This window comes from Alnus glutinosa, chromosome 2, assembly GCF_958979055.1.
Source record: "Alnus glutinosa chromosome 2, dhAlnGlut1.1, whole genome shotgun sequence".
Classification (NCBI taxonomy): Eukaryota; Viridiplantae; Streptophyta; class Magnoliopsida; order Fagales; family Betulaceae; genus Alnus; species Alnus glutinosa.
In genome coordinates, this window is record NC_084887.1 from 13,072,534 (window position 1) to 13,085,798 (window position 13,265).

The 13,265-nt window shown below is 37.0% G+C and overlaps 2 protein-coding genes across 2 annotated transcripts; one reads left to right on the forward strand and one right to left on the reverse strand.

Annotated features, from left to right (window-relative positions):
• The first annotated feature begins 1,397 nt into the window (after positions 1 to 1,397).
• On the forward strand, positions 1,398 to 6,858 carry LOC133861153 (ketol-acid reductoisomerase, chloroplastic). Its single transcript, XM_062296870.1, has 10 exons — positions 1,398 to 1,775; positions 2,150 to 2,242; positions 2,982 to 3,047; positions 3,169 to 3,309; positions 4,248 to 4,475; positions 4,575 to 4,692; positions 4,770 to 4,909; positions 5,025 to 5,192; positions 5,400 to 5,555; positions 6,089 to 6,858. Exons 1-10 carry the CDS (start codon positions 1,494 to 1,496, stop codon positions 6,455 to 6,457), a joined length of 1,761 nt encoding a protein of 586 aa, XP_062152854.1. The 5' UTR covers positions 1,398 to 1,493; the 3' UTR covers positions 6,458 to 6,858.
• Positions 6,859 to 11,623: 4,765 nt separating this feature from the next.
• Positions 11,624 to 13,061, reverse strand: LOC133861657 (senescence-specific cysteine protease SAG39-like). The gene is made up of 2 exons (XM_062297445.1): positions 12,543 to 13,061; positions 11,624 to 12,413 (listed from the first exon to the last, which is right to left on the reverse strand). The coding sequence occupies exons 1-2, from the start codon at positions 12,976 to 12,978 to the stop codon at positions 11,821 to 11,823; spliced, it is 1,029 nt and encodes a 342-aa protein (XP_062153429.1). The 5' UTR covers positions 12,979 to 13,061; the 3' UTR covers positions 11,624 to 11,820.
• Between the last annotated feature and the right edge of the window lie 204 nt (positions 13,062 to 13,265).

A 13,265-nucleotide genomic window follows, 5' to 3' on the forward strand; every position in this document is an offset into this window, starting at 1 on the left:
AGACTCACGTTTATGATTCCGCAAATAAAAGTTCATACTTAAGGCTTATTTCATAACTAGTCTTGTAATGATTTATTTACTAACTGTCTCGAAACCTCTATGTGTGTTGGTAATTATCAGGTTAGAGTTGGGAAGTTCGCAAGGATGAAGACGCCAAGCGAGTAGTCCCTTGGTAACAGGTTTGTTTAGATTAGATTCAATTTTAGATAACTCTTGGTCAATGATTGATAGTATTATTTTAGGTTTGATTACTTTTAAATTCTTAGATTTCAAATTCTTTCTTTTCCCGCTTTCCATTCACTCTCATTAGATTTTTATGCTTAAAGAGGAGCTCTAAGCTAAAGAAATTCATTGAAGAACCCTTCAGACAGGAGGTCTGGTTGGGAGGTGTTCACATATAAGTACATGTCAGAATTAAATATATGACTACTACATTGGGTTATGTGAGTACGACTGCTTTGTAACTAACTTTTTCTTCTGAATAGTGGATTGTCTGAGTTTGGCTGCCCCGGAGTGGTTTTCTCTTTGGTACAAAGAATTTCCACTTCGTCACTAAAATGTATGTGTTCTTTATATTCCACATTTAATATTTTGGTATATTGGTTGATTACACGCACACATAGGAGTTAATTTTTCAATTAGTAAAATCCACCTTACTCTCACAAGATAAGGATTCACTCAATTTTAAATGATATACGTAATATTCATTTTACAGTAAGAATTTAAAATTGATATACCTAACAATATACATAATTTCATATAATTTAAATTTTTTAAAAGACGTATCAATATTAACTTCATATATGAAATTGAATTCTCCTCAGTTTAAATATTGGAGAGGAGCCGGTTCCTTAAAAAGGAGGGGTAAAATTATCCAAAAAAAGTGAGATGGCATTTTTGCATCTTTTTATTTTAAGGAACAGGCTCCTCTCCAGTTCAAATGAATTAAAGAGAATTTAATTTCTTCTTATATAATGTTAGATGTACCAACTTTAAATTTTAACTATAAAATAGATATATCAATTTTTATTGCAGGGGTTTAATTGTTGAAATTAAAATCATAAAATTTAGAGAGAATTTTTTATTTTTTTTATTTTAGTATTACTTTTTTCAAATGTATTCAATTTAATTCACATTCTCAAACATAATTTTTCAATTTTGTTTCATATTCTCTAAATCATCCTAACCTAATTTCAAAAAAAAAAAAAATCTCAATATTCACACTTTTTAAATACAATAAAAAAAAATACAAAACATTACTATTAAAAAAAAAAAAAACGAAAAAAAAAAAAAAAAAAAATCGCGCATCTACGATTCTACACGACTACACGTACCAAAATTCACGCTTCCAAAAAAATAAATAAATAGAAACCCTAGTAGTACGTGGAAACAGAAACCCTCTGGTAACATTATAAAGTCACAGCCTCAGCGGCTTCCATAGACTCTCTCATTTCCTGTTACTCTGACTGCGCCTCTCTTTTCTTAGCTCACAGATGGCGGCCTCCACATTCTCTCCGGACCTCTCTGCGCTCTCTGCGCCGTCATCGTCGATCTCAAAAATCCTGAAGCCCGTCTCGAAACCCTTCAGTCTAGGCTTCGCGACGTCGGTTTCAAAGGACCTGAAGGCTCTCAGAGTTACCACACCTGGTTTTGTCGGTGGGTCGGCTCTGGGCGCCAGAATGGTGTCGATGCCGGCTATCAAGCCCCTGACTTCGCTCGACTTCGAGACCAAGCTGTTCAAGAAGGAGAAGGTCAACCTCGCCGGCCACGACGAGGTATTTCATAAGATTTTTATTTTCTCTCGGTCTCCGTTTGGTTCTCGGGAAATGTGTGAGGGAAAGTGCAGGAAATGCTTGAAAATGACTTCTTTTTTGTTGTTAGAAGAATCAAATGTAAAAAATTTCTTGATGGTTTGCTTGAATCTTCGTTTCGATCTTCTCTCGTGCTTTCTGGGGTTTCAAACGAGGTGTTAGGGTTCTTCAATATTTTTGCAGGAAATTTTTGAGTTAATAAGATTTTTGGTCTGCCGGATGGATAGATAAATGAAATAAAATGCTGTATGTATGTTTGTGTGTGCATGAATGTATAAGTTTCTCTATTGTATTTTGGTGAATGACAGTTTATGGTGTCATGTAATTATTAAATGCAGTATATTGTGAGAGGAGGGAGGGATTTGTTTCCTTTGCTGCGGGATGCGTTCAAGGGGATTAAGCAGATTGGTGTTATTGGCTGGGGTTCCCAGGTAGATTTGTTACTCTCAATCTTATCTCTTAATTAATTAATTCATTACTTGATTGGATTGTCGTGACTCTTTACACTTTGTATTCATTGGCTGCAATTTTGATGAGGGATGTGAATCTTTGTACCAAGCATTAGTCTATTACGTTTGGAACAAAGAGTGTATCTTACTTGAAATTTTGATTTGTACGTTTTTTTTACATGCAATACAGAGACTAATTTTGAACTAACAAGGTTTTTTTTTTTTTTTTTTTAATAATCTTGCCTGAGTTGTTTTATTGACCTATGACTTTGGAGGAAATATTTGCTTATACTTATAGATAAGGCTTTTTTATTGTTGTTGTATCTAGGTATGTTAGAAGATAATTTAGGATATGTTCGCAGTTTTGTTATTAATGAATACTTAATTGTCTAAGTATCTTTCTCCACTAAAGTTAGTTAGTGCATGCTAGTTCTTTAATACAGTATACCTCTTTCTCATTTTTTGTTGTCTTTTCTGCTTGGTAAATTCGCTCACGCACCTAAGGGACTCAAAACTCCCAATCTCACCATGAGCCAGCCATACGTATGGAGGGTGGAGATGCCGTTTTGCCCATAGGCACTGGCTGTTTCATATGCTTGGATAATTTATTTTCTCTCTCTAAATTTATATTTTGTTTAACTTTATTTTATTGTCAAACAGCAGTTTAGACATCTCTTCTCTGCATGTGTTGATATGCTAACCTCTCATTTTTCCTGTTTAGGGACCTGCTCAAGCTCAGAACTTAAGGGATTCTCTTGCTGAAGTGAAATCTGATGTTGTGGTCAAGGTGATTCTTATTATTATAACTTTGGGAGGTTATTACTTTAGGCTTTTGCTTTCTAATAGATTGTTTATATGTGGTGTTTTCTTTCTCTCTGAGTATGGATTTTCTTTTGTTGTTAATACAGATTGGGCTCAGGAAGGGCTCCCGTTCTTTTGCTGAAGCTCGTGCAGCTGGTTTTACTGAAGAGAATGGCACTCTAGGTGATATATGGGAAACTTTGTCGGGCAGTGATCTTGTTTTGCTACTGATTTCTGATTCTGCACAGGTCAGTTAATTGTTCACTCAAATTTTGTACTCCTGAATATTGGTAGAAACTTTTTAATGTTCTCTGGTTCTGTGATGTATATAAAGTTTGTTTAATACTGACTACCACTAATTTATCTTTGTCTCTCTCTCTCTCTCTCCAACACCTTTTCTCTTGTGCTTCTTGTTCCTCCATAAAAGATCTATCTGTGTAGAGAAGAAAAAAGGATAAGGAAAGAACTGAATGACAAATTGATTCCTGGTACAATACATAATGTCGCAAAAGTTAAATTTTACTTAATATGATGTAAATAGTTTGCAAATTCAACTTTGCAGGAAATCTGATGATAATTAGTGAATCTGACTGTTGAAATTTCAGGGTGTTTACTTATCTCCAAATTTCTGCATGACTGCACGTGATGTCCTTGTTGGTATTGATTGTATTTGCCTAAGGGTTTTGAACGGCATTTCTGAAGTCCTATTAAGTTGGTGGGTCAAGTTGGTGAATTAATATTGCTTGTGATTGTAATGTCATGTTATTTGCTTTTCTTCATTTGATGTAATTCTTCATTCCTGTTACAATTCAAATATTATGTCACAAAAGCTGAGTTGTCTTTTATCTTTACAATGTAAGTTCTCTAATTGGTTAGCTTTAATAAATGTATGCAATTCATCAAAAAAAAAAAGGTATGCATATTTGCACATGATCTTTATGTCCGTTTCATAGCTATTTTTGTTGTGACACTATTTGTGTTTGTGTGATTGTTTCATGGTATTAAAATAATGTATATGCTCTTATGAGTTTTATGCTTTGTTGGAAAGCCTGCAAATAGTATGAAAGTTGTTGAATGAATTGGAAGTATATGTAATTTTTGCAATATTGCACTTGATTTGTCTCCGCTCTCTTCCTAATCTATGTGTTGTCTGATTAAAAGAATTTAATTTTGTAATAATTTTCAGGCAGATAATTATGAGAAAATATTCTCCCACATGAAGCCAAAGAGCATACTTGGGCTTTCCCATGGGTTTCTTCTTGGCCATTTGCAGTCAATGGGACTTGATTTCCCTAAGGACATCAGTGTGATTGCTGTGTGTCCAAAAGGAATGGGTCCCTCCGTGAGGAGACTTTATGTACAAGGCAAAGAGATAAATGGAGCAGGAATTAATTCCAGTTTTGCAGTCCACCAGGTGACCTCTCTCTCTCTCGGTTGATTTCTCCCTCTCCCCTCCTTGCTCCCTCTTTCTATTTCTCTTATGTCATCTTAACTGATTATTCTGTGTTTGCAGGATGTTGATGGTAGAGCTACAGATGTTGCCCTAGGATGGTCAGTTGCTCTTGGTTCTCCTTTCACATTTGCCACTACACTAGAGCAGGAATATAAGAGTGACATCTTTGGGGAGCGTGGTAAGTGAGGCTTCCTATGGTGTTACACCATTTTCCTTTAATACTTGATCCTTAACATTTGTTCCTGTGGACTACAGGCATTTTACTTGGTGCTGTTCATGGAATCGTTGAGGCCTTGTTTAGAAGGTACACTGAAAATGGAATGAGTGAAGAGCTGGCTTACAAGAACACTGTTGAGTGCATCACAGGGATAATATCAAAGACTATCTCAACCAAGGTTGGATTCTAGTGCTGAATTTGCAGAATTCATTCTTTTAATGTTGCATGTATTTGTATGTGTAATATTCACGAAGATCTATATTGATAGTTATTTGATCCTTTCTTTCTAAAAGGGCATGTTGGCTGTATACAACTCCTTGTCTGAAGAGGACAAAAGGGTATTTCAGACTGCATATAGTGCCTCATATTATCCCTGCATGGACATCCTGTATGAATGCTATGAAGATGTGGCCAGTGGTAGTGAGATCCGCAGTGTTGTCTTGGCTGGGCGTCGCTTTTATGTAAGTTTACTCTCACCTATTTTAAAAAATTTGATGTGTGATTGAATGAAACAAAAATGTGATACTATCACTGAATTTGGAATTTGATTACTTTATCACTTTATGTTGAAGTTTATGATCGTCTAGGTCTCTCGATTATTAGATTTAATTCAGGTAATATTAATGTGTTATATAAAGTGATGGTTATGTTATGCCTTTGTTTTGCAGGAAAAGGATGGTCTACCAGCTTTCCCAATGGGTAAAATTGATCAGACCCGGATGTGGAAAGTTGGTGAACGTGTCCGATCGACACGGCCGGCAGGAGACCTAGGCCCATTGTATCCTTTCACTGCCGGTGTGTATGTGGCATTAATGATGGCGCAGGTATGGAACTCCTTGTTGAGTATAATAAGATGATATTGCTTAGTTTCACTTGAATGTGTATAATTACAGGAATTGATTACATAAGAACAAAAAACTTTGTTTTGTTTGATAACACTTTTACCTCTCTTCCTTTTGTTTTCTCTTTTCAAAATAAAAACATTAGCGAACAATCTAAAACACAAAACACTCAAAACTATTTTTACCTTTATGTCACATTGGAACATTTTTTTCACAAAAAATAAAAAATACAATCTAAAAAGCATTAACAAATAGAGGTTTTCTTTTGTTTCTCGAAATTTGATTGCAAAGTATTTACCCATAATGTGGCATGACAAAAGCGGTTGCTTTCTCTCATTGTAACCTTGGGGCCTTGGGATATCTTTGGGTCAATACTGACTTGGGAGTTAAACCTTCTGTCTTTTTGTTCCTTTTGGTGACTTTGCTAGGATATAGTAAGCTTTGCAAATGGTCTTATGAAAAATCTTGCCTGTGTGCTGTCTAACAATTTTCCTATGAATGTTCAAAAAATCCAGATCGAGATATTGAGGAAGAAAGGGCATTCATACTCTGAGATCATTAATGAAAGTGTGATTGAATCGGTTGATTCCTTGAATCCCTTTATGCACGCTCGTGGAGTTTCTTTCATGGTTGATAATTGTTCGACAACAGCACGATTGGGATCAAGGAAATGGGCGCCACGCTTTGATTACATCCTCACTCAGCAGGCCTTGGTTGCAGTGGACAAGGGTGCACCCATCAACCGGGATCTCATCAGTAACTTCCAGTCGGATCCGGTGCATGGGGCCATTGAAGTATGTGCCCAACTGAGACCGACAGTTGACATTTCAGTGCCCCAAGATGCAGACTTTGTGCGCCCTGAGTTGCGCCAGTCTGGCAATTAAAGCCTGGGTAACTCCAGATGGCAAGTAAAATCCCTTTTGAGGATGTCAGAAGGTGAAGACTTTGTTAAATTTAGGAGTAGCTGTAGTTCTTTTTATGGATGTAGTCCGCTTGGCTGAGTTATGTCTATGTTCCTTCTTGACTATTGAGTGAATTAGAGGGGGCAATGCGTATGTGTAATATGTGTTCTAGTGATTTTGGTGTGACGAAATTAATCTGAATAATGTTGTTGGACTTGATTGTTTGCATTTCATAAGGCTGTATGAAAAATGGGTCAGTTATGATCTAATTATAATGGCCTAGAACAAAGTTTGGATTTTGGTTGTTCTATGTATTTGTAGAGCCACTATATATATGTTTATGTTCCGAATGAGAGGTGGCAATGCGCATGTTCTAGTTGAAATTATTGTTAGTAATGTTGTTGGACTTGGTTGTCTGCGTTGTATTTGGTTAGATGAAAATTTGGAAGAATTTTTAGCAGCTTGATTTGCTTTGTATATACCATGCATGAGCATACAGGTAAATTAACATACACCAAGAATCTCCGGCCTACACAAAAGTCTCTCTAATTTCCTAGAGAGAAGCTCTCACCTTTGTTCGAGCGAGAGCTTTCCTCTCCCTAAGTGGGAGCTTCATTTTTACTTACCGTGAGACAGATCATTAAGACGATTGTTTATTCTTCCGCAACATCTCATTCTGTTTTACCTCCTTGCAGCTTGTTTAGCTTATGGAGGTCTAAAGAAGCGTCGGCCTCTGCGCATCAATTGTTGGGATTCACATAAAGCTTTGGGCCCATTCTTAGAATACATTGGGCTTTCTTAGAGTACAATTTTAGGCTATTCTTAGAATACAATTTTATAAAACAACATCCCATAACAGAAAACTAACGTTACTCTATTTCAAGTCTCCCAACGCATCTTTCAATTTCCCAAACGTCTTCTATCTTCTGCAACTGAAGAAACTTTTAAACCCTTTCTTCTTTCCACAAGTCCGTTGGCCATGGTAGTGCACCGGTGTGGCCAAGATAATACACCCGTGACATCATGACAATTTCTGCCTTTTATACCTTGATGCTTTGTAAAGGACCCAAATAAGTTTTAAACGTGTGGAATCGCCCGGGTTCAAAACATGATAAACTAGGGTTTTAAAAACATTTGCCTTTAGAGCTTTTTGAAAAATGATCGAACGGTGCATTGTTGCACAATAACAATTGGATTGCCTCGCATGAGCGCTAAATTTAACGTCTTCAGCTAGATGTGGGTTTGTAAGAAAACGAAAAACTAAATAAAAAATAAACAAAGATAAACAAAAAGAAAAATAATAATAAAAAAAAGGATAGAAATTTAGTGGGTTGCCTCCCATTAGTGCTAAGTTTAAAGTCTTCAGTCAAACCCATCAAAACTGACATTGTATGGGTTGATCAATGAATGGGAGTGAAAAACAACCCTTATTCAGAATACCAGGAAGTGAGTCTTCAACAAAAAATTTTAGTATATTTAGAAAGAAACATTCATTCTCAGACGATGGTTTCTGGGCAGCACTGAAGATGTTGTGCTTTACTCTCACTTTCTCAATAGGCACTTCTCAAGATGGTGAGGAAAAGGAGATGTGGACTCATATTCCATCTCAAAAGGTATTGGGTATGGAATTGGATCTTTAGAGAGTTCAAAATGCTCATTCTTCCTTTCCTCCATCACGTTGTCAATTATCCTCTAGCTCCTCACTGGGATGTTGGCTTGGATCAGTTCACATTGAGAACTACTTGAAGCATTTTCATCAATCATGAAGTTCGGAGAATTGTTTTCAGAGCGACCCCAAAACTCCTCTTTCTCTTCCTGATTGAGTGCATTAATTAGTTGGTCCAATTGGAATTGTATCCTATGCAGCGCTTTAGTGTTTGCCGCAAGTTGTTCAATGAATGCCAACCTGTTATCGTCATGGTCACTGGTCAGCACTACATGGAGATGATTGCCATTGATGGTGTGGAGGATGGAAGTTGGATGGTGGATAGAAAACTTGATTATTGAACTGCGGATATGCTTGATTGTGCAGTCCGTGAGAGTATGGAGCTGAATTCCTCTTGGTTGGAGCTTCCCGAGAAAACATTATGAGGGTTTCTCCATCTCAGGTCATAATAATTGTAGTAAGGATCATTTGCCGGTCTGGAGAAAGCAAATGGCTCTATATAAAAGTGATCATACTCAAAGCGAGTTTGATAACCTTCATATGGGTCCATAAACATCGTTCTAAGTCAAGATCACAAAGATTAATAGAAGTGATAAAGAACAACGACCAATCATAACTAAGTAATAAAAAAATTTAGAGGTTACAGCTTTTCGTGATTGTCACTAGTCTACTCTGAGCAATGGGGCTCGAGCTCAAAGGGTCTATGCTTGATGCGCTTTAATGCAGCAATGATGCGCTCGAGCTCAACTAGTTGTGCTCAAGCGGTTTTTGACAGTGTTGAAACTGAACATGAAAAACAGAAAAATACTAGAAAAAGATATGAAAAATCAATATGTACAGTATAAAACTTAACGGCGTAACCGTAAACAATCCCCAACAACGACGCCAAAAATTGATGTAGTCTTGAGTGTATCAATAATAAAAATAGCCACTTGCAATATAACGAATCTTTGTAAGATTTGGTATATGTGAGGGTGTTGAACCGCAAGGATTATTGGTTGTTGTTAGGTTACTAAGATTAACTCTAATTTAATTCAGAAAGTATTTTTAAATTTTGATTTGTAATTGAAACTAACTAAAAACGTAAAAGTAAAATAAGATAGTCATGAGAAATATAGGGGATTGATCTCACCTCTAACCTCATCATAATGGTAAATTGAATTTAACCTAGGAATTTCACATACATGAATATTATGACTTGTGTGTGTGTCAAGCACCCAACGATGTTGTTAATAAAATTCATTTATTAAGAAATAAGCATAGTTCATCTTTCGGCATGGTATGAATGCTCTACCTAAACTAGGGTGCAGAACAATTCATTCTTCCTTAGGCATGGGCTATCAAATATCTTTATTAGCTAACATATATTCCAGGGATAAGTATAACTCATATTTCGGCAAGCATAAATTGATTTACCTAATGCTCTGTTTGTTTGAGTATAAAATATTTTCTAAAAAATATTTTCGTTATTTTTCAGTATTTGGTGCAACCGAAAATGAGAGTCAACGGAAATCATTTTAAGTTTGATCATAAAAGCCTCTTTAATTTTTGAAAAATTAACAGCTTTAAATTATTTTCTGGATTTAAACTCTTCATTCTTGTACACACATTTGTGGAAATCCACCACCGCCGGACATTGAAGTTTCTTCATAACCTGAATCTACCGTCGAAGGTCCTCGAATTTTGGTACATGATTGCCAGAATCTGGCGGCACTAGCTTGATTTTGGCGATCAACCCAAATTCCAGCAAAACAAAACCGGAATTTAGTAATTTTCGGCCACCGTTGTCGGATTCTAGCTAAATTGGCCGGAATCCGGTCAGTTTGTTGGAATCCGACTATACTGTGCCACATTCCAGAATCTAGCCATTTGGGTCGGATTCTGGCCACCTTCGCCGAAATCCAGCTAACCTAAATTCCGGAGAAACTAGCCGGAATCTAGCCATTGTCGTCGGATTCTGGCCTCCATCACCGAAATCTGGTGAAAGTGGTCTAAATCCTGCTGGCCAATGATGGAATCTTGTCACCAGTGATTTTTCGTATAAGCCAAATACTAGAAAATATTTACATGGAAATCATTTTTTCTATTGAAAATATTTTACGACGGAAAACATTTTACGTCGAAACAAACAGAGCATAAATTAAATTAACTAGGGTGTAAAGTAATTTATTCTTCCTAGGCATGACCTATCAAACCCTCTTGATTCTATGTCCGTTAAAACAATTGAAAAACCATCGTTCACATAATCACAGAAAATATGAATGTTGAGTTCAATCAAAATAAATAATTTTCTAGGACAAGATAAAAGATTTATCAAAATCAAATATAAACATTTAAACACAATCTTAAGATTAAACAACCAATATTCATGTTCATAATATTCCCAAGAGAAAACGCAATTATACAACTGCAACTTGAAAATTGCTACATCAATACCCTACGAAAGATTTAGCCGCTCAAGGAGAATAGGAGATGCTGGAACTTTGAAAACTTTTTTCCAAAACCCTAGCCTCTAATCCTATTGATTCTATTAATGTAAACTAATCTCTATCTATTTTAATCTAAACGAGTCTAGGGTATTTATAGAGATTACAAGTGAAATCTTTCATGGATTTATACATATAAGAACATCTAATCCAATAAAAAATCGTAAAACAACTCCTAAATGAATCTGGTGTCTCGCTGTCAACTCTGCCGCACGACTATGCTCAAGCTCAATTTCGCTCGAGCCTAGATCTTCTTGCGCTCGAGCCCAATGTGATGGTGTCCTGTGCACATGTCTTCCGACTGAGCTCAAGCCTTAGGGTGTGATGCGCTCGAGCCTAGCTGAGTTGCGCTCGAGCGGAATGGTCCTGCGCTCGAGCTCACTTGTCTTGGTGGGTGAATGCTGGATTTGGCTTTTGCTGAATTTTGCCTTTTAAATTCGGAAGATTACTTGTGTTTTTCTCTTGGTTCCTAAGGGTGTTGTTAACATAAAAACAGTGCAAAACATCATATCACAATAAAACTAAGAGGCTAATATATGCGGGTTAAAGGGCTTGAATATGCAATATTCAATGCTCATCAGTGTTCAAGAGGAAAAGAGATTGAAACCTGTGAAACCAGAGGTTGTTCTCATGGTTACTCATGCTAAAAAGAAAAGGCCAAGAAAGACAAGCATGCTCAACAGAAAAAGAAAAAGAAGAAGAGATTGGAACCTGAGAAACTAGAAGTTGTTCTCATCGCTAATCATGCTAAGGAAAAGGATAATTTGGTCAATAAACATACTCTTGACCATATGTGTTCAAGAGGAGATATTGAAACCTGAGAAACACGAGGTTGTTCTCATGGTTACTCATGCTAAGGAAAAGGCCAAGAAAGAAAAGAAGAAGAAGAAAGAAGAAAAAGAATGCATTGCTACTTTCCGTTTTTTTTTTTTGGTAAGGAGAGTTTCTTGCATGGCTACTTTCCATTGTTTTTTGGTCATGGATGCAACTCAGATATTAACATGACTGATATTTTTATCTTCTCAATAATATTTCTGGTATAAATGAGAGATACATAAGTTCCTGTCCGATTATATATATCAATCAAGACGGAGAACGTCAGAGAAAGATGCGAATTAAACAAGCAGACAAATGCATAATATATTACATATTAAATGTGACAATTTGTTCGATCTAATTAATTCAGATTCACTTCATGCAGTGGGGTAAGAGGCTTCCATAGCTATGCCACAGAGGCCTTCCTTTGCATCAACATCTCTTTGCATCCGTATGTACCCTTCTTCGCCCCATTGTGTGCCCCACGAGTTCTTCACCAGCCAATATTTAGTCCCATCGTCGCTAGTCCCGTACCCAACAGCAGTAACTCCATGGTCCAATTGCGTCCCACAGGCGCCGGTAAAGACACCGCTTGAATAGAATTGAAAGTCAGACCCCCCGGCATCAATGGCAACAGAAACCGGCTGGTGAGCAACAGCGTTGAGAAGGGCCTCTTCACTATTGGCAGGAACATCTTCAAAGCCGTTTATCTTGGCCGCATGGATGGCTTGTTTGTTAGTGTTGCAGGTTCCGTCAACACCCTTGTAAGGATAGTTAGCTTCTGATGCGAGGCCGTGATTATGTTGGATGAATGTGAAGGCGTTGTCCATCAAACCTCCTTCACAGCCTTGGTCCACGCCACTGGTGTCACAGTCAACCAACTCTTGCTCAGATAAAGAGATTAATTCACCAGTTGTTAGCTTGGTAATACCTTCCGTTGCTGCTACTGCTGAAAATGCCCAACAACAACCTATAGCGTTTGACAAATAATAATTATATATATATAGAGTTAGATCTAGATCATATTTGTCGATGGATCTAGCTAGTAGATAGCTAGTGTTTGCTAATTAATTAAAAAGAAATATTGATATATACTTACCGCATTGTCCTTGGTCCTTGACGGGTGTCACGGCTCCTTTCATTCTCCAGTCCATAGTAGATGGCACTGCGAATGAGACATTTTCATATTTGAAAGAAGTGGACTTTGTGGAACAAATATAGCCCTTGAATCTATTCCGTGAGGCTTTGAACTCTTCATTTGTGAGATCTGCAAATTGGTTAACACTCAGCTTGTAAGGTTTGTTTGGATCTCCATTAGAAGATTCAATAAGTGCCACATTTTCCTTGAATATCTTATAGCGTTTCTGCTTCTCGTTAGTGTCCTTATACTCACGTCCATAGCTTGTCATCCACTCCTCATGCCTCTCACGCATTGATGCATCTTGGAGGCTGCGAGCTGCAGCTAATGGAGAAGCCAAAGCTCCCAATGTGACGATCACAACAAAACAAAAGCAGTACTGGCTAGCGAACCCCATGGAACTTATACTAATTACTGCTTTAAGCTACGATTTGATAAAATTAATGAAGGAATGAATGAGTGGCACAGCAACTCCACAGCTGCTCCTAAGATCTTTATAGAGACAAGGAATTTGCATTCTAATCTTGGGCAATGTTAAAGAAAGCATTAATTTCCTCATCATCGTGCCTGATTAAATTTTCTGAATCGGACCCCCATAAAATAATACATTCAGTTTGATTACTCTTTTTGTATCTGGGGCTGTCACATCAAACCAAACCAAAATGGTCTCACCGTAACGTTTCA